At 43.8% G+C, this 18,438-nt stretch overlaps 1 protein-coding gene across 1 annotated transcript in view; it reads right to left on the bottom strand.

The window, feature by feature from the left end:
* MYRFL (myelin regulatory factor-like) overlaps positions 1 to 18,438 on the bottom strand; it is a 148,570-nt gene that overhangs the window by 90,682 nt on the left and 39,450 nt on the right. Inside the window, exons 3-6 of the mRNA XM_012810094.2 lie at positions 11,914 to 11,981; positions 11,595 to 11,820; positions 10,767 to 10,858; positions 4,841 to 4,985 (exon numbers count right to left, since the gene is read on the bottom strand). Of these exons, the coding sequence (XP_012665548.2) occupies positions 4,841 to 4,985; positions 10,767 to 10,858; positions 11,595 to 11,820; positions 11,914 to 11,981 (531 nt within the window). The remainder of the gene's footprint in view (positions 1 to 4,840; positions 4,986 to 10,766; positions 10,859 to 11,594; positions 11,821 to 11,913; positions 11,982 to 18,438) is intronic.

The raw sequence follows: 18,438 nt of genomic DNA on the forward strand, positions 1-18,438 counted from the left end.
GATGCCATGAAGGCTATGTTAACCAGTTTGATGAAAATATTTCAAATTGTATATAAAAACAGCACACTGTACCCCACGACAGTATTAATGTACACAGCTACAATTTAATAAAGAAAAAAGTAAAAATAAAATGTTAATACAAAGAAAACATATTAAATGCACAACATCATCAGATAGAGAATTTAAAAGTTATAAAACTTCCTTGGTGAATTTCCCCACATGTGCTGAATATATGAAGCATGATTTTTGAGTCACCAAGGTTCCCAAATGTAAGTTTTGTCTCAAGAAAGAAACTCTTCCCAGAGCTATAAGCGGGGGCACGCAGCACTCAGTGCTGCTGTGCAGATCTTTGCACTGGGCTCTCGGTATCTGCCTCTATAAAGAAAAAGAGATTCTAGACTTTGCTCTTATTCCAGAAATAGAAGATATAAATGGGTCTCTTAGGAAAAGTGTTCATGTTCTTTGCAATTTCAGTACCTCCTCAATGGATCAAGTTACTGGGTCATTGATTACCCTTAAGAAGCCAATCAGTCAAAGGCTCCACAATCACAGTGTCTACCAGCAGCAAGAAGAAAACCCATTGTATGGAGAACTTGATAAAGACCACATGTCTGATGCCATCCTGAATTTCTTCTTTTTTTCCTCAGATGTGCACTTTATTTTATTTTATTAAGTCATAAATACAGAAATCATGTATACATTAATGCATTTATGAGGTACAATGTGCTGATTTTATATACAATTTGGAATGCTTACATCAAACTGGTTAACATAGCCTTCACCTCACTTACTTAATTATTGTGTGAAGACATTTAGACTCTACACTTAATAGATTTAACACGTACCCTTGCAATATGTACCATAGGTGAGGTCCCACCATTTACCCTCCCTCCATTCAACTTCCCCCCTTCCTCTCCCCCTCCTTTTCCTTCCTTCATCCTGAGCTATAGTTGTGTTTTATCTCTCATACAAAAGTGTGGGTCATTATAAATTGGTTTCATAATAGTACTTTTTCTTCCATTCTTGAGATACTTTACTAAGAAGAATATGTTCCAGCTCCATCCAGGTAAGCATAAAGAGGTAAAGTCTCTATCTTTTTAATGCTGCATAGTATTCCATGGTGTATATATACCACAATTTATTAATCCATTCATGGGTCAACGGGCACTGGGGCTTCTTCCACGACTTAGCAATTACAAATTGGGCTGTAATAAACAATCTGGTGCAAATATCTTTGTTATAAAGTGATTTTTGATCTTCTGGGTACAAACCTAGTAGAGAAATTGCAGGATCACATGGCAGGCCTACTTTTAGATCCCTAAGTGTTCCCCAAACTTCTTTCTAAAAGGAACGTATTAGCTTGCATTCCCACCAGCAGCACATAAGTGTTCCCTTTTCTCCACATCCATACCAACATCTGTAGTTTTGGGATTTTGTTATGTGGGCTACTCTTACTAGAATTTGATGATATCTCAAAGTGGTTTTGATTTGCATTTCTCTGATGATTAAGGATGATGAGCATTTTTTAATGTGTCTATAGGCCCTGCTCCTGTTTTCTTCAGAGAAGCTTCTGTTCAAGTACATTGCCCACAATGAAATGGGATCATTTGCTCTTTTCTTATTAATAAGTTTGAGTTATCTGTGGATTCTGGCTATCAAACCTTTGTCAGAGACATAACCTGCAAATATCTTCTCCCATTCTGAGGGCTGTCTCCTTGCTTTACTTACTGTGTTCTTGGCTGTGGAGAAGCTTTTTAGTTTGATCAGATCCCAGTAATGTGTATTTTGTGTTGCTTCAATTGCCCTGGGGGGGGATCCTCCTCATAAAGTATTCTCCCAGGCCAATTTCTTCAAGTGTTTCCCCTGCACTCTCTCCAAGAATCTTTATAGTTTCATGTCTTAAGTTTAAATGTTTTATCCAGTGAGAGTCAATTTTTGTTAATGGTGAAAGGTGCAGGTCCAGTTTCAGTCTTCTACACGTTGACAGCCAATTCATCCAGCACCATTTGTTAAATAGGGAATCTTTCCCCCAATTTATATTTTTCATAGGCTTATCAAAGATCAAATAATGATAAGTGTCTGGGTTCATCTCTTGGTTCTCTACTTTGTTCCATACATGTACCTCTCTATTTTTGTGCCAGTACCATGCTGTCTTGATCACTATAGATTTATAGTATAGTCTGAAATCAGGTAGCGTGATACCTCCTGATTTGTTTTTATTTCTAAGTAATGTCTTAGATATTCAAGTTTTTTTCTGATTCCATATAAAATGAAGTACTATTTTTTACAGATCTTCAAAGTATGACAGTGGTGCTTTAATAGGGATTGCATTAAATTTGTATATTGCTTTGGGTAGTGTGGACATTTTAACAATGTTGATTCTTTCCAGCCATGAGCATGGTATGTTTTTCCATTGGTTAACATCTTCAGCTATTTCATTTCTCAGAGTTTCATAGTTCTCTTTGTAGAGATCTTTTTCATCTATAGCAAACCCACAGCCAATACTGTGTATTGAGTGGAGTAAAATTGAAAACATTTCCACTCAGGTCAGGAACCAGGAAAGTTTGCCCATTGTCTCCACTGCTTTTTGACATAGTAACAGAAGTCTTAGCCATCGCAATCAGGCAAGAGAAAGCAACCAAGTGTATCCAAATAGGATCAGAGGAGATCAAACTCTCACTCTTCACAGATGATATGATTTTATACCTGGAAAATTCCAGGGACTCTACTACAAAACTCTTAGAAGTGATCAAGGAACACAGCAGCATCTCAGGATACAAAATCAATACTCACAAATCAATAGCTTTTATATATACCAATAATAGTCAAGCCGAAAAAATAGTCAAGGACTCTATTCCTTTTACAGTAGTGCCAAAGAAGATGAAATATTTGGGAATTTACCTAACAAAGGCCATCTGGGAATTTCATATGGACTCAGGTTTCTAGAATTAATCTGCTAATTTGCTCACCTAAAGCGTAGATGGATAAACATATATAGATAATGAGGGTAATAAGAACTATCTTGGTTGGAAGAAAAGAAATTTTTCTTTATGATACTCCAAGCTTCACTGTCAAAAACTCTGAAAGAAGGTCCAGTTTCTGGTTTAGATATGTGCATTAGCCTGAAATTTAAGGCTGAAAGCCCAATCTCAGTCAACAAACAAGACTTATACTGTTGAAGATTACTCTGAACATCAATCTCTGATTGAAAAAATTTACCTAAGAATGACAATTCTGCTTTTGATATCAAAAGTTAAGTATAAAATTAACTAAACTGACTTTTTAAAAGCTCTTTGATAATACAGGCTTAAAATACCATTCAAAAAATTGATAAATGTTTAATGCCTCACCTTTATTTTTCTTACGTAATTTAGGGAAACGGTATTTTTGTAACAAATTAGACATAGCTATCAAAGAAAATAGCAGTGCTATTTCTTTTCTTTTCTTTCTTTCTTTTTTTTTTTTTTGGCTGGGGCTGGGTTTGAACCTGCCACCTCTGGCATATGGGGCCGGCGCCCTACTCCGGCAGTGCTATTTTTGTCTCAGTGATGTAAGTAAAGAAATCAGGAGGGCCTGAATTCTAATCTGGAGCAACATTGCCTTCCATTTTTGCTTAGGAAAAGTGAATTGTGGCTAAATTTTCAGAATAAATCTGCTTCTGCAGTGTTGAGTTGATACTGTCTGTGTTCTCTTTCTCTAGATCATTGGAGCAGAGATGGGAGGTTCAAACAAACCTAAAAGTCTCTTTAAATAAGAGAACAATTACTGTGAAAACTTAATCAACTTGGTGCATGCAGCTGGGAGGCATTAAAGGTTTTAATTTGAACAGTGTGCCTGTGTGTGTTTTATGCCTCAGTGTCCATATTGAAGACAGAATAATGCAAAATGCTCCCCAGAAGAAAATCAAATGAGGCTAAAACTCAAAGCCAAGACCTATGGACCTTCCATTTCTTTTCTAAATGCATATAGTGGAAAAGAAATAAATTCATGAATTTCAATGATACAATTAGCAATTATTCTCCTTTTGCTTCCTGTTAAATATACCAACTCCCAAGTCTGATTAATTCCCTAGATTTCAAGGAAAGTATTTCTTCCTTCTAGGCCATCAAAGATAAAATTCCTAATGATGAGCTTTGCTGTATTTGAATTTGGAAAAAACTAAGAAGGCCTTCAGGTTTTACAGCCAAATATTTCTCATTTCTATTGTATTTGTTACTTGAAAATCCTATTCTTTAACCAGTAACATTTTTTAGTGTTTCAGGAAAGATTTATAACTAATGAAAATTCTAGAAGATTTAGGTAGGTAAGTTATATCCCAAGGAATAAAGAAAAGATTTAAAGGATATTTAAGGGTAATAATGCATGAGTCAACATTTACTTCATAAAACCATAATGTCATAAAAATAGGTAACACTTTTCCAGTTTTAGGATATTTTGTATGATTAGATTTCAGTCTTTTAATACAAAGAAACCAGCTACTATGCTTGCTGCCAGGTGTTTTGTCAAAGAGCTTGGCGGTGAGGGGCTGACAACTGAATGTGGCCCCAGAGAGTGTTGTATGGCATTATAAATTAACTGCAAGATTAAATGTTATTAATGTGGGGAATCTCCATTTTCCAGCTTTTAGTTTAAATGGGGCATGTGATCCCAGAAAAATTTCCTCTCCCTTCATTGCTGAGAGGGTAAATAATAGTGAGAGAGAATCACAAGTCTGGTTTGCTGAAGGCCAGAAACTCACGCCCCAGCCATTCACTCACCAGGATCAGACTCTCCTGAGAGTTAGTGCCACTTCCTCCCCTCACTCACCAGCCCTCCCTAAGGCGTTGCTAGGGCCGCTTACAGTTTTTCGTAGCAACTGTTTAATAAGCTGTGCCAGAGGACACCCTGGTACGGCTGCCACTTCAGAGCAGGAGCGCACTGGTCCACAGGCATCACGTTTTGTCCCTCACCATCGTGGCTCTGCACGTCGCTGCTCCTACTCGTCACTGCAAAGAAACAAGGGTGAGACCCTTTCTCCAAGACTGCTTCTCCCAGACTCACAGACACCACATGAAGCTGCTCAGTGGACATGTGTGGGACAGAGGGGCCTGTGGAGAGGGTAAGGGCGGGGGAGGGGGTGTGCTGCTGGCCACAGGCCCACGTCTGGGAAAGAAGTGACCTGGGAGTGTGATCTCAGGGGAAGGTGGTGGATGCTTGTTGGAAACTTCATCCCCCATATGTGTCTGCTCTGCTTCCCACATTGCCTTTCCTCACATCCAGTCTATGTGGTTCCACTGACGTCCACTGCCAGTACCAGGGGGGCAGGAGACCCTGCTGACCAGTTAAGGACATCATTCAGCGCTTGCATCAGTGATCACACAGGGGTGAATGTGCAGCTCGGTCCAGTCCACACAGAGTGGATCACAGCACTTCAGGAAATGCAGGGCCAAAGGTGCTCACGCTTTTCCAAGTTTGAACCCAGGAGCTGCTGGCACCATGTTGGCGTGTGAGGAAAGAACCCAACTGGAAATGAAACCAGCACAGCAAGCAGAGGCAGAATTGAGAGCAAAAGGCACCCAGCCCTGACGAAGTGCTCTGAGTTCAGGAGTCCGATCTAAACTCTTGGGTTACAAAAGCCAGTAGTAGATCCCTTGGTGTTGTATGTGTGTTTGATTTTCTTTGCTCAAGGCAGTTTGACGTTTTGGGGTTTTTGTTTTCATTAATTACAACCAGTAAATTCTAATTTTTACAGGTTTTTTGTAGTACCAACACTCTGTGGTCCAACTAGCTTTTTGAACATAGAGGAGTTATTTATTCACTTAAAGTATTACTTTCTTCAGTGGCAAAGTAGAAATTAAAAACGTGTGCCCTGCTGTCATGCGACACTGCACAAGTGGAGAGCGTGAGGGGAGGCCCTGTCAGAGGCTGAACCAAGATAAAGTAACAGAGAAGACCCCGTTAATGTGTGGTATCAGCTACATGAGATCGCCACGTTTGGATGTCAACGATGGTCCAATCACAGCAGTTTCACATGCGCAACTTACTACTTTTGCATGATCTCTGCGAGTTGTACATCTCCATTTGAGTATCCCTTCCAACCCACACAATTTGACCTTGGATAACTTTTATGTAAAACACTACTGGTACATTTACCATTTTCCTTTCTTTCTCACCCCCCAACTGTCACTCATGCCTGACACCAGTGGGCAAAGGGAACTCGGGGGCATTCAAAGACCAGGTGCAGGCCATGGGCAATGGCCCAGGGCAAGGACAGCAGCTCCATCCAATGTCCACTCAGCTGCAGCTGGGAAATGCAGGAGGCAGGGGAAGGATTCCTTTTTCTCATCTAACTTTTCCTGCCTTTATGCTTCCACTAATGACTTCCTAAAATACATAAACAGAACTGCTTCAAGTCTTCTTTGATCCCAAATGTCACTAAAAATGTATTTTTCTTAAAGTATCACTATTAAATGTCACTAAACAAAACATGAATTATCTTAGGCTTTTATAAAGCATCCATTCATTTTGAAAAGATTTAGCAAAATCCAGGAAAACTTTTTCCCAGCTAGGACCCCTGTGGGTGAGCAAAGCAAGGAGCTCCTCCCACCCTCACTCTTCCCTAAGTTACCTGGTCCAAAGTCTTTCCAAAAATGAAAAAGAAACCCTTTTGTGGTTATCCCACTTGCACAAAATTCTGAGAAAGGGAGAAACTAATTCTTCCTTCTTTCCTTTCTTTCTTCTACAATGGAGAGAGGATTAAGAAAGGGTTAAGAGCTCAGAGTTCAGGATCAAGACAGACCTGGGTTTGAACCACAACTCTACCCTGCTTCAAGGCTGAGCCACCTTAGGAAAGTGATTTGAGCTCTCTGAGCCCCAGTTTCCTTGTATGCAAAATGGGAAAACCCTACAACTCCGGTTAGGGTTGCTGGAGGGTTCAATGAGGTAACGTCACAAAGTGCAAGACACAGTGCCTGCCACCAGTAAGAACTTAGACAGTGGTGCCTTTGGGATTACTAGTGGTACTGTCCGCATCACCTGTGCTTGTTTCCACTAAGGGACTTGCTTATCCCTAAGAAGCTTCAGGAGATGCTTCTGTTCCAGGTCCCACAGTACCCCATGTGATGTGAAATAACCAGTCCGTACTCCTGACTGAACACCAGCTAACTCAGGCCCTTTCTTATTCGAGCATGATGGCAAAGTCGATGTGTCCAGATGTGTAGCCAAAAGCAGCTCTGCTCCTCCAGACAGCGATGCAGTGGGTGGATGGGAGGCAGGCAGCATGTGCTCGGGGAGACCAGCATCGTCCACCCTTTCCTGTCACAGCAGCGAAGGTATCAGAGCAGCCACTCCAACAGGGGTGGCAGGTGTGGCTTCCCTGGGAGCTGAAGATCAGCTGGTGAAACGCCAGGGACTGGAAACTGAGACCCAGGCTCACAGTGAGATTCCCGGCACAAGCCTGAGCCTAAGAATGGGACTTAACAACACCATTGCTGACACCTGCTGCTCTGAGTCTATCTACATCAGGGCACTGTCCCAGACACAGCCCCGAGCATTTTATCACTTCATTAAACTACCTACAAGGTCAGAATTCTTTAGGTCAATAAACCAAAGAAGAGTGCACAGATCACAAGTGCACAATTTTATACTTCTTCATAAAATGAATTCTGTGTAACTATCACCAGATCAAGAAATAGGACACTTCTAACCCTGCGGGACACCCCCCCCACATCTCCTCCTAATACTATGTAATTACTCTCCTGCCCAACACTGGCCGCTATCCTCAAATCTACTAATAACTGCAGAGTCTACAGAGGTAAAATACTGTGGTCCAATACGTATGCTCACGTGCTGGCTCCTTTTGTCCAACCATGTTTATGAGGGTCAGCCGTTACGCAGCCAATAGCAGTCCTCTTCTACATTTTCATGGCCTTGTCACACTTTGATGGCCATTTGGGATATTTTCATGTTGTGGTATTATAAATAATGCTGCATGGACGTTCTTATGACCTTGGTGGGCATGTGTACACATTTCTGCTGGGTGCGCTCCTAGGAGTGTAATCACTCGTCGTGGGATATGCTTTAGCAGACACTGCCAGGCATATTTCTGAAGTGGTTCTGAGATAAGGATTCTTAATCTCATGTAGCATATGTGGGAACTGAAGTTCAAAGATCTGAAATAACTATCCCAGCATTACAGCTGTTAAGTGGAAGAGGCGGGATTCAAACCTTCCCCTCCTTGTGCTGGACTGAAGATACCTTGAGAAAATCACCAGAAGAGAGAAGCTGGAGGAGGGGAGCAACGGGCCACGCGCCTTTAGATAAAACTGGCAGCGGGCATTTGAATGCCTTTCAAAACATTGTCATACACCTCACTTAAAAAAAAATCTTGGAAATGGGTAAAGCAAAAATTATTAATTTTTATCATCTGATAAAAATAATAAAAAGTCAGGTTCTGAGAGTCCCAAATTCCTAGAGAAAAGAGGTAATTTTTTGGACTTTGCAGTGTGAGTTTAGCCAGTGTACCTCTCACTCTGGGCCAAAAGCTATGACTCAGGCCATGGAAAATGCTTTCATATTTGAAACTCAAAATTTAAGAGGACTAACACCTCCCAGAGAGGCCATGAACCCTCTTATATTTGGGGTTCAGACCAGGTAGGGCCAGGCCTCGGCCAGCGGGAGCTCATGCCCCAGCAGCTTTCTTGCTAAGCAAGATTTTCCGTCTGCTCACACCAACCGGGTCATCTACATTGTCAGTCCTATAAATGGGGCTCTGGGAACCCGTGGCCATAGTATACCACTGGGGAGACGGTCACCAGGAAAGCCTTGTCAGTTGGTTCAGAACGTCTTCCCCAATCAAAACTCCTGTGCTCCTTCTTCCTCCACCAACACGCTGTTTCCCCAGGACTTTGTGAAAACCCTGGGCCTTGGCAATATGAAATACAGGTGATTCACTGGAAAACGTTTGCTGAAAATATAAACTGTAATGAAAACCTGGCATTTGGATTAAATGAGTCTTTGCTTTTTGTTTGTTTGTTTGTTTTGTTCATTTGCTTTTGGCCTTGGGAAGCTGCTCATTTTCATTCTGGAATTGTCTGGAACCAATTATCTGTAGGCAGTTTTTCAGTGACCCGTGAATAGAACTCAAACAAGAGATGCAGGATTTCCTGTCTGTTGAGGTATTTCAGTTACTCTTCTGTACTTGTTCTCTGAAGACAGTAAAAACTCGGCGCCGTCTCAGGGCAGGCAGCAGAACACTGTCTCAGGATGGAGCTTCACCTGGAATGCCCAGGAGGATTTGAGCACAATCTGGTTTGGTGAGGAAACTCTTGGAAGATTTGAGTGACTTGCCCTGGATCCCTTAGTGAGCTGGTAGGAGAATGAACAGATGGTTCCCTCATCTGGCTAGGAATTTACTCAGCCTTTTATGTTTGAGAATCATAAAGAAGCTGTAGGCTACTGCAGGGGTCCCTGAAGAAATTAGGGTAACCTTGCACAGAAAGGTGGATGGAGAGCTCTGTGCTATCCAAAGAGGGGGCTTTAATTAGCCCTGTGTTGCTGGGGTTGAAAAAGAAAAGCAGAGCAACTGCTGCCCCCAGTGGCCACATGGAAACAGGGAAAGAAAGCAGTGAGAGGTTCATTTACACAGGGCGGATGCCCAGCTCAGCTCCCACACAGCACCCCCTGGAGAGGCTGACGGGTGGGACTTGGCTGAGAGGGTGAAGTCAAAGTCCAGAGCCCAGGCTGGAGATGATTCCAGATGTCCCTCAGAGCATCAGCTATAACCATGGGGCTGGGGCTTGAGCTGACGCTGGTGGCAGGGGCAGCAACCCACACCGTCACGCTGCGGTTCCCCAACTCCAGCGAGGCCACACAGCATGCATCTCCTTTCAGGGTGGTTTAAACCTCTAGAGTTTGGGCAGTTATAGGAGAGGGAGACCCAAGAGGAAAATTTTGCACTTCTTGCCAATCTGACACAGGATAGAAGAGATGGGTCCTGGTACCCTGAATTTGGGGCACTATTCACACTACCCACATTGGGGTATTCACTGTGGCTAATGTCATTGGCCTAAAGTATTATTCTTTTTCCTAGTAAGTGCCATAGCCTTTACTCTGAAAATTCTGAAGTTCAAGTTTTCAGACTCAAGAAGACCAGCTAGTTTGCAACCTTCACCAGGTCTCTAAGTTCAAACCTGGTGTGTCTCATGTTACATATAAAGCAAAAACACTGAACAGGCTGATCACTTGGGCATCAGATGATTCTGATGAAAGACTCCTAAGACCATCATACAAAACTTCAGAGATTTCTGGGTTCTCACCAACCAACTTAACGCCTTCCTGCTCCGCTGGGGAAACCCTCCCAGTCCTGCTTCTCCCAGCGCCTTCCATGAACCAGCAGCATCCACACCTTGTTAGGACCCTAGACTCAGACCCCAGAGATTGGATGGGAATCTGCATCTACCACAACCCACACGTCATACTGTGCCCAGGGAAGGTGACAAGGGTTGCACCGGGCACAACAGCTTCAAGCCACTGCGTGCTGCCCTGCTGCCACAGGCCTGGAGCCTGGGTCCTCTGAGACACATGGCCCCTGGCATTACAAGACTGGCGTTTCCCCCACACCAGAGAGCAAGAACAGCATCTCAGCCTAGGAGCACCTGCGTGAAAGGCATATCAAGAGGGAAGAAACAAACTCTCAGATCCTGTCATTGCCCTCCCCTGAGAGAGGACATTTATAGGGCTGCTCAAAGGCTGGGGGAAACGCCTTAAAAGCTGCCAGGTTCGCTCACTTGGTCTGGAGAGGTGGGCCCAGGCCCCGCAGTCCCTGGCGTCCCCCAGCGACTGTGTGTACTTTCTCTTCTTGGCTGGAGGCAATGGGTCTCTAAAATCAAGAAACCAAAGTGAATATTAGCATTCTTCTTTGTTCTCTGTGTTATGATAAATCAAATTTTAATTTCCCGGGTCTCTCTTCTCTGCTTTCCTAAATCTAATTCCAGTTAGTTACAGTCCCTTGAGCCCTACTCATCTGAAACTTAGGGTTGTTTTTTTTTTTTTAATCCCAATGGATCTGAGATTCACCTACCTGAAAAATAAACCGACATTTGCAAAGAAGACCCCCCCTATGAAGTATCAGTATACATTTTACACTGAAAACTTTTATCACGTGGAGTTTTACCACAATTTTTGATGACCTTTGCTCGTTTTGCCACTCTCTATATCCAGAAAGGGGAATTAAAAGGAGAAAGGGCGAGGAGAGGAGGGAAGAGACAAGGAAAGAATGTGACTGCTTAGTTGACAGACATTTTTCTGGGAGCTGTCCACGATTTCCTGGCAGTCCAGCTGCGGCTGCGCACGCCAGCCGGGCTTCCTCCACCACCCAGAATCTTCCTGTGTATTTCTGACACTGTGGCTTTTCTTTAAATGAGGATCTTGGGTTTAGTGGATTTTTATTTAAACCATTGCCCTAGCCAAGCGCCCGAGGCCCTGCCAGGTTCTATCCGCGTCTCAACATTGCCACCTCCTGCCCAGGACCCGCCGTCCGGTCTGGGTCACCGCCAGGGGCCGGCTGCGCCCAGGCCGCCCGCCACGCCTTTGCGGCTTCTGACCGGTCCCTTTACCCAGGGCTGTGGCACAGGGGCTGCCAATGGCAAGAACAGCTAATTCCCAGGCGGGAGGACGCGGACTGGTCCAGCGGGGCGGCAGGATGCCTGGTGTCCGGGCAGCAGCTGTAAAAGCCCCCGGCGGCCTGGCCGGGGCGGCCGGTTCCGGAGGCGCTGAGCGGCGGCGTCCCGGGCGCGGCTGGCGTCCTCCCGGCGGCGAACCTCGGCGTCCAGCGACGCGCACCTGGAAGACAGGGCGACAAGTGCCCCTCTCTGGCGCCACCCAGCGTCCAGGGAGAGGCGTAACAGAGCCAGACGGCCGGTGGGCGGGACTCACCTTTCACCTGCAGAGGACTGCTGGAGTCCGGTGCAGAATAGGGTGGGGTATCCGGGAGCTGGTGGTGCCTGGGGAATGGAGACGAGCATTGCTCCTTTGTTTCACTCTATTCCATTATATTTTTGTCACAGTGAGAGGCAGCCCCTAGTGTACTGCACCCAGCGCTGGCTGCAGCTGCTGGGTCCGTGGAGGCCAAGCCCATCGTGCCATGCCCAGTGTCACGTCCTGGTTAAGCGAGCGGGCGTTGAGTCCCAGTTCTTCCATTTCCTAGCTAAGCATCCATGGACAAGTACTAACCTCTGCAGGCCTCCATTTCCTCACCGACAAAATAGGGATAATTACTACACCTGTCTCACAGTAGTGTTGTGAGAATTAAGTGAGATAAAGTATACAAAGCCCGTAACAGCTGTGCGCTCAGCTGTGTGCCCAAACACAGTGTGCTCAGCAAAGTTTAGTTAATATTATTGCTTCTTATAAAGAAAATACAAACATATAATGTGATGGATATCCCAATTACAAATTATATGAATGTATAAATTATCAACATGTCCCCAAAATATGTACATCTGTTATGTACCAATAAATTTTTAAATTATTGATCCTTAATATTTCCAAAGCACTTATACCAGGGAGAGGTTGCACACACTCTTAAAAGGAGCTTAGGAGTTTTACAAAAGAACATTTTTTTAAAAGCTGGGAGAAAATAACATTTTTCTGTTCTATATATATTAAAGTAGAAATAAAATTTTATTTTTTAAAAAAATGTGTGACAACTTCCGTCCCAAAAGATCTACAAGTTCCTTGTAGCCCCAAATCTCTGTGATTCTGTTAATACATGTATATATAAGCACCACCATCCTCCACTTGAATCTCTTGCTTAGAGAGTATGTTATCTTGTTTTCTTGGTTGATTAAAATACCAACATAATTCAATGAAAAAAAAGTTTTAGAAACTTTCTGGCCTGAACAACCAGAAAACAGAATTTGGGTCAAATATAGCTGCTGAAAAGTAAAAGGGGAATCCTGGAAAGAAAAAACACAGAGGGGGAGCCCCAGATTCTGTGTATAACTCTGCCCAAGACTCTTGCTGGCTCCTGAGCCATCAATGTGCAGAGGTAGCTACACACAGACAAAAAGAAAGGACCAGACTGAAGTATGGAGACAGAGTGTGCAGCTGGAGTCTAAGTGATCTCCTGCTAAGGCAGTGGTTCTCAACCTTCCTAATGCTGCAGCGTATTTTCATTATTACAAAGGGGTCGTGACCCACAGGTTGAGAAATGCTGTGCTATGGCAAAAGTACTGCAGTAGAACTTCTATAAGCTGACCACCCAAGGGACTGTAAGAAACTGGTCAACATACAGAGGTGGTCAGCCTAAGGAGCTAGGCCTACTGTACTGATATGTCCCCGTGGTGGATGTCGTGCCTATGAAAATTAGGTCAACCTACGGAAGTGGTCAGTGTAGGGAGGTGGTCAACTATGGAGATTCTACTGTGTGTATCTTGTTAGGAGGAATACAAAAGAATCCAGACACTCACAATGTCCAGCTGCTCAGCAAAGAACCAAGAAAATGCAGCCCTGGCAGGAGGCAAAGGGCAATCAATGAACAACCACCCAGAAATGATCCAGATTGACAAGGATATTATAGTGGCTATTATCAATAAGTTTAAGGTAGCAGAGGAACAGGTCCTTGCAAAGTTTAGAAAATACAACTGTTAGCAAAGAAATCAAAACTGTTACAGAAGAACCAAACAGAAGTTCTACAATTGGAAAAATTATAGAAATAAAATTAAAAATTACTGGGGTGGGCTTAAAAGCAGAACTCAAAGATAGATCAATAGACACTCTCCAATCTAAAGAACATAGAGGAAAAAAACAATTTTTAAAAGAGAGATAAAAAGAGATTTATGAACCCGCGGACATGATGACATAGAAAAAATGCTTAAATCCATTACAGTCAGAAACTTCGTAAATTTGGTAACAGATATAAGCTTATGGAGTTTTAGTGGACATGGGTGTAATGTAACATTACACCATACCAGAGAGGATGGGAGTTACATTACACCATACCAGAGAGGATGGGAGTGGAGACAAATGGAAATATATACTTGAAAGTTTTTACATTTTGTATAAAGTGGTGTAATAGTAACTCTAAACTATAAAACGTTAAATAATGCAAAAAGTATAGCTAAATAGATAAAATTAAATTCTAAAAATGATTCAAATAATACTAAAGAAGCCAGGAAAAGAGTTACAGAGGAATCAAAAACAAAAGGGACCCAAAAAAGACAAATAACAAACTTCTGAGGTTTCAATTATCCACAATCAACCTCAGTCCAAAAATAGAAAATTCCAGAAATAAACAATTGATAAGTGTTAAATGACGCAGCATTCTGAGTAGCATGATGATATCATCCTGTGAATCATCCCTTTTTCCATCATACCCACACTATGTACGTGTCCCACCCCTTAGTCCTTCACTAGCCTACCTAAGACAGATACGTCACTGTCACCATGTCACAGTGCTTGTGTTCAAGTAACCCTTACGTAAAATGGTCCCAAAATGCAAGAGTAAGGATGCTGGCAATTCAGAAATTCCAAAGAGAAGCCGCAAGGACAAAACAATATAATGCCGAAGTTGCTAAGATCTGTCGTAAAAGCTAATCTTTTATCCATGAATTGTGAAGAAGAAAAAAGAAATTTGTGCATAGTATAGATCAGAACTAGCCACAGTTTCAGGCATCCAGTGGTGGGTCCTAAACCATATCCCATGGACAAGAACTACTGTACAACAATATCAATAATTACATTAAATGTTAAAAGATTGGATACCCTGATTAAAAGGCAAAGATTATAAGAACGAATTTTTAAAAACCAAGATCCCACTTATGTTGCCTGCAAGAAAACACTTCAAATATAAAGACGCAGGTAAGCTGAAAGTTAGTGGAGAGGAAAATGTGTATAAGAAAGGGAAGTGGTTTCCTGAATAATAGCTCAAATAGACTTCAAAACTAAGAGTACCGCGCTAGACAAAGAGGCTCATTTTGTAATACTAAAAGAGTCATTTCATTAGGAAAGCACCGCAATCATGATTGTTTATACACCTAATATTAGAGCTTCAAAATGCATGAAGCAAAAAATGGTGAAACTAAAAGAAGACACAGACAATTGGACAATCACACAAATGAAGATTTTAACATCCTTCTTTGTCAACTGGCAGAACAAATTAGAAAAACTGAAGAAGTAAAAAGTCAGTAAAGACAGCTCATCAGAGGAATATCTTTAAGAGGGAAAAAAACTGAGGTGTTTTTATATTAAGAGATGTGTTTTTATATTCTTAGTTCTTTTCAGAGAATTTGAGGGAAGAATTGATGGTAGCTCCATCAAAGCCAAGCAAATTGTGAAAAAAAAAGGCAATGATTCAAGAAAAACAAAAAGAAAGAAAACATCACCATTGCAAATTATGTAGAAACACACAGTGATAATAATGGAAGCCCTGGATATTGCCCAAACTAAAAAAACATTTTTTTTTGCACTTTTTGGCCAGGGCTGGGTTTGAACCTGCCACCTCCGACATACGGGGCTGGGGCCCTACTCCTTTGAGCCACAGGCGCCACCCATGTGAACTAAAAATTTTTATACAACTTTATGATATTGGAAGGCTGGGGTTAGACATCAATGTAGGATATGGCATAAGAAAATTAAATCCTCCCAGATGATATTAAGTTCTTCAAATGTATAAAGAAAGCAATATCAAAGCATCATGAGGAATGAGGGTTGATAATTAAGTTCTCAAACTTGTCCTTTGACAAGTATGGTGCTCCATACCTTGCTGCTCCATATCACTGGTCACCTGCAAGTGCATCCCTTGGCCACCTGATGACCGTAGTGATATTCATCAGTGAGATATGGAGCACTGTTTCTAGGATGAGTTTATAAACTCAACTGTCTGCCCTTGTATAGGACAGAAATAGTTACAGGAGCTACAGGAGGAAAGTGACTACTTCTGGGAAAGCCAAACTCAAGGGCAAGGGGGGGAGCGGGGAGAGGATTGCTGGGAATGTTCCACTACAAGCCACATATACGCTGTGGCTTAAATCCTGCACATGCATCATCTATAAATTTCTAATTATAAATTAAATGTTACAATTGTGTCTGAGATCTCACACTTTCACACTCAAGGCTTTAGGCAGATGTTCAGTTACCCTTACAGTGGAGATACCACTGAATTTAATAATATTAATAACAGCAGACAATCACAAGCAAAGATCAATCTATTTGAGCACCCTGGCAGGGCATACTGTGAACAGGGGTGCACGCTCCACCCCGCAGGCCTTCATGGAGAAGCAGAAGCCCCTGTGCGAAGGGACAGTAACGATGTGTTGGTGGTTTTAAAATTTTAAATGCCACAGCCATTCCTTTATTTCATTGTATTTTATTCCCTTCATTGCTCAATGCATTTGCATATATTTAGAGAAATCTTGCAGTTCAGAGATTTGAGGGAAGAATTAATGGTAGCAACCCTGAAAACTAAGCAAACAGTTAAAACAAGGCAAAGGTTGACTTCCAGGAGAACGCTGCTGTTTGGGGTTGTGTCTACATTTCTGACCTCTTCCCTACTCGCAATCACCATGTCAGGAATCCCTGCAAGGCCCATTGAACTGGTTTGGGCTCGTGCTCTAAACGTGTCTGTCATGACAAAGGGATTTCCATGAGGCAGGCAGACACCAGAGAGTGACAGATCCCCTGGGTCACACCTTGAGTGGCCAGCCCTGTCTCTACCTTCGGTAGGAGATAGCTGTGTAAATCAAGAGATTCTTAGCAGCCGGTAAAATAATAATAATAATAATAATAATCTGCTTTCTGGGCAGTGCCTGTGGCTTAAAGGAGTAGGGTACTGACCCTATATGCCGGAGGTGGTGGGTTCAAGCCCAGCCCCATCCAAAAACTGCAAACAAACAAAAAAAAAATCTGCTCTCTAAACCTCTTCTTCTCAGACATACAATTGGTTTTTGTCTTTTGAAGGATAAACAGAGAAACACAGTCCCCTCCGGGCTGGATGCTACACCAACCAAAAGAGGAAGCTGACAAAACAGACTCTGCCTCTGGCTGGCTGTGCATCAGAACGCCTCGTGCTGCCCCCTAACCAGCCAGAATCACGTGCATATCACACCCAGGCTTGGTCCGGCATGTACCAAGCGCCTGCTGTGCTGGTGACTCACCCACAGGACACCCGCAGGATGTGAAGCTGCACACACAACGTGGAGGTGTGGTCTTCATGTGAACGTCCAGGTAGGACACTCACAATTCAACAGTCCAGTCCCCACTTTTCTGCAGTGTCCCCAGGTGCCTTCTCATAACACAGGCTGCCCCTTCCCCAAAGCATCACTGCCCCTCATGGCCAGCTCAGCTCAGCACAGTGCCTGGTCCATGCCTGGTATGGAGTTGGTACTTAACAAATACGAAAGACTAGTTTAAAAGCCACGTAACTGTGAATTCATCTATCAAGAGCGGACTCTGCTGGCCTCCCCCACCCTCCACTCCTCTGCCCTTATCTCACTCTCTGGTCTTCCTCTCACTCCACAACCTGAATCCACCTGCCCTGGTCTTGCTCTTCCCACCGCAGTGGCATGACAGCTGTAGAGTGCGTGGGGAGGGGAGGCAAAGGGCCCACCCCAGGAGCAGGCATAAGGAAATGCATTGTCTGTAGAGAATTTGAGAACAATACTTAAGCCTACAGAGAGCAGGTCTGCTTTTCATTATTGCCATGCAGCGTTCATTCCCAGAAAAATGCCCAAGAGCCCTGCCAGAGCAGACCGCTCCACCCACCCTGCCCCCGCCCTCTGTCTGCTGGGATTTCAGCTGCTTAGTTCATTATCCTGCCCCATTCCCACTAGAAAATGGCTGTCACTGAAAGTATTTTCTCTAATTTTTCTTGTGTGTGATTTATCCTCTGGTGTGGACTTTCGCAATAAGAACCTGTTTTAACACTGTGTGGGAGCCCACCTGTGCTCCCTGTGTGGTGTCCAGTGGGGAGAGCCTGGGGGGTGCTCAATAAATACTGGGTCAAGCTTGGATTGGGTTTCTACCCACCACCTGGAAGGTGGGATGGGAAGGGGCCCTGGCAGAAACGTTGTCAGAGGATGAGGAAGCCCAAGAAAAGCACTTCACAATAAGGCTGAGAAACAAAGCCAGGAAGATGCCCCTCTCCTCCAGCCCTGGGCCGGCCACACACCCCAGGGCCTGACCCTCTCACCCTCTCCAGCCCTGGGCTGCACCCCCAGGGCCTGACCCTCTCACACCCTCCAGCCCTGGGCCGCACACCCCAGGGACTGACCCTCTCACCCCCCTTCAGCCTGATACTACACACCCCAGGGCCTGACCCTCTCACACCCTCCAGCCCCCCACTGGCACACCCTAGGGCCTGACCCTCTCACCCCCCTCCAGCCCGTGGCTGCACCCCCAGGGCCTGACCCTCTCACACCCTCCAGCCCCCCACTGGCACACCCCAGGGCCTGACCCTCTCAC

This window comes from Otolemur garnettii, unplaced genomic scaffold (genome assembly GCF_000181295.1).
Source record: "Otolemur garnettii isolate 467f Iridium unplaced genomic scaffold, OtoGar3 scaffold00125, whole genome shotgun sequence".
NCBI classification, from domain to species: Eukaryota; Metazoa; Chordata; class Mammalia; order Primates; family Galagidae; genus Otolemur; species Otolemur garnettii.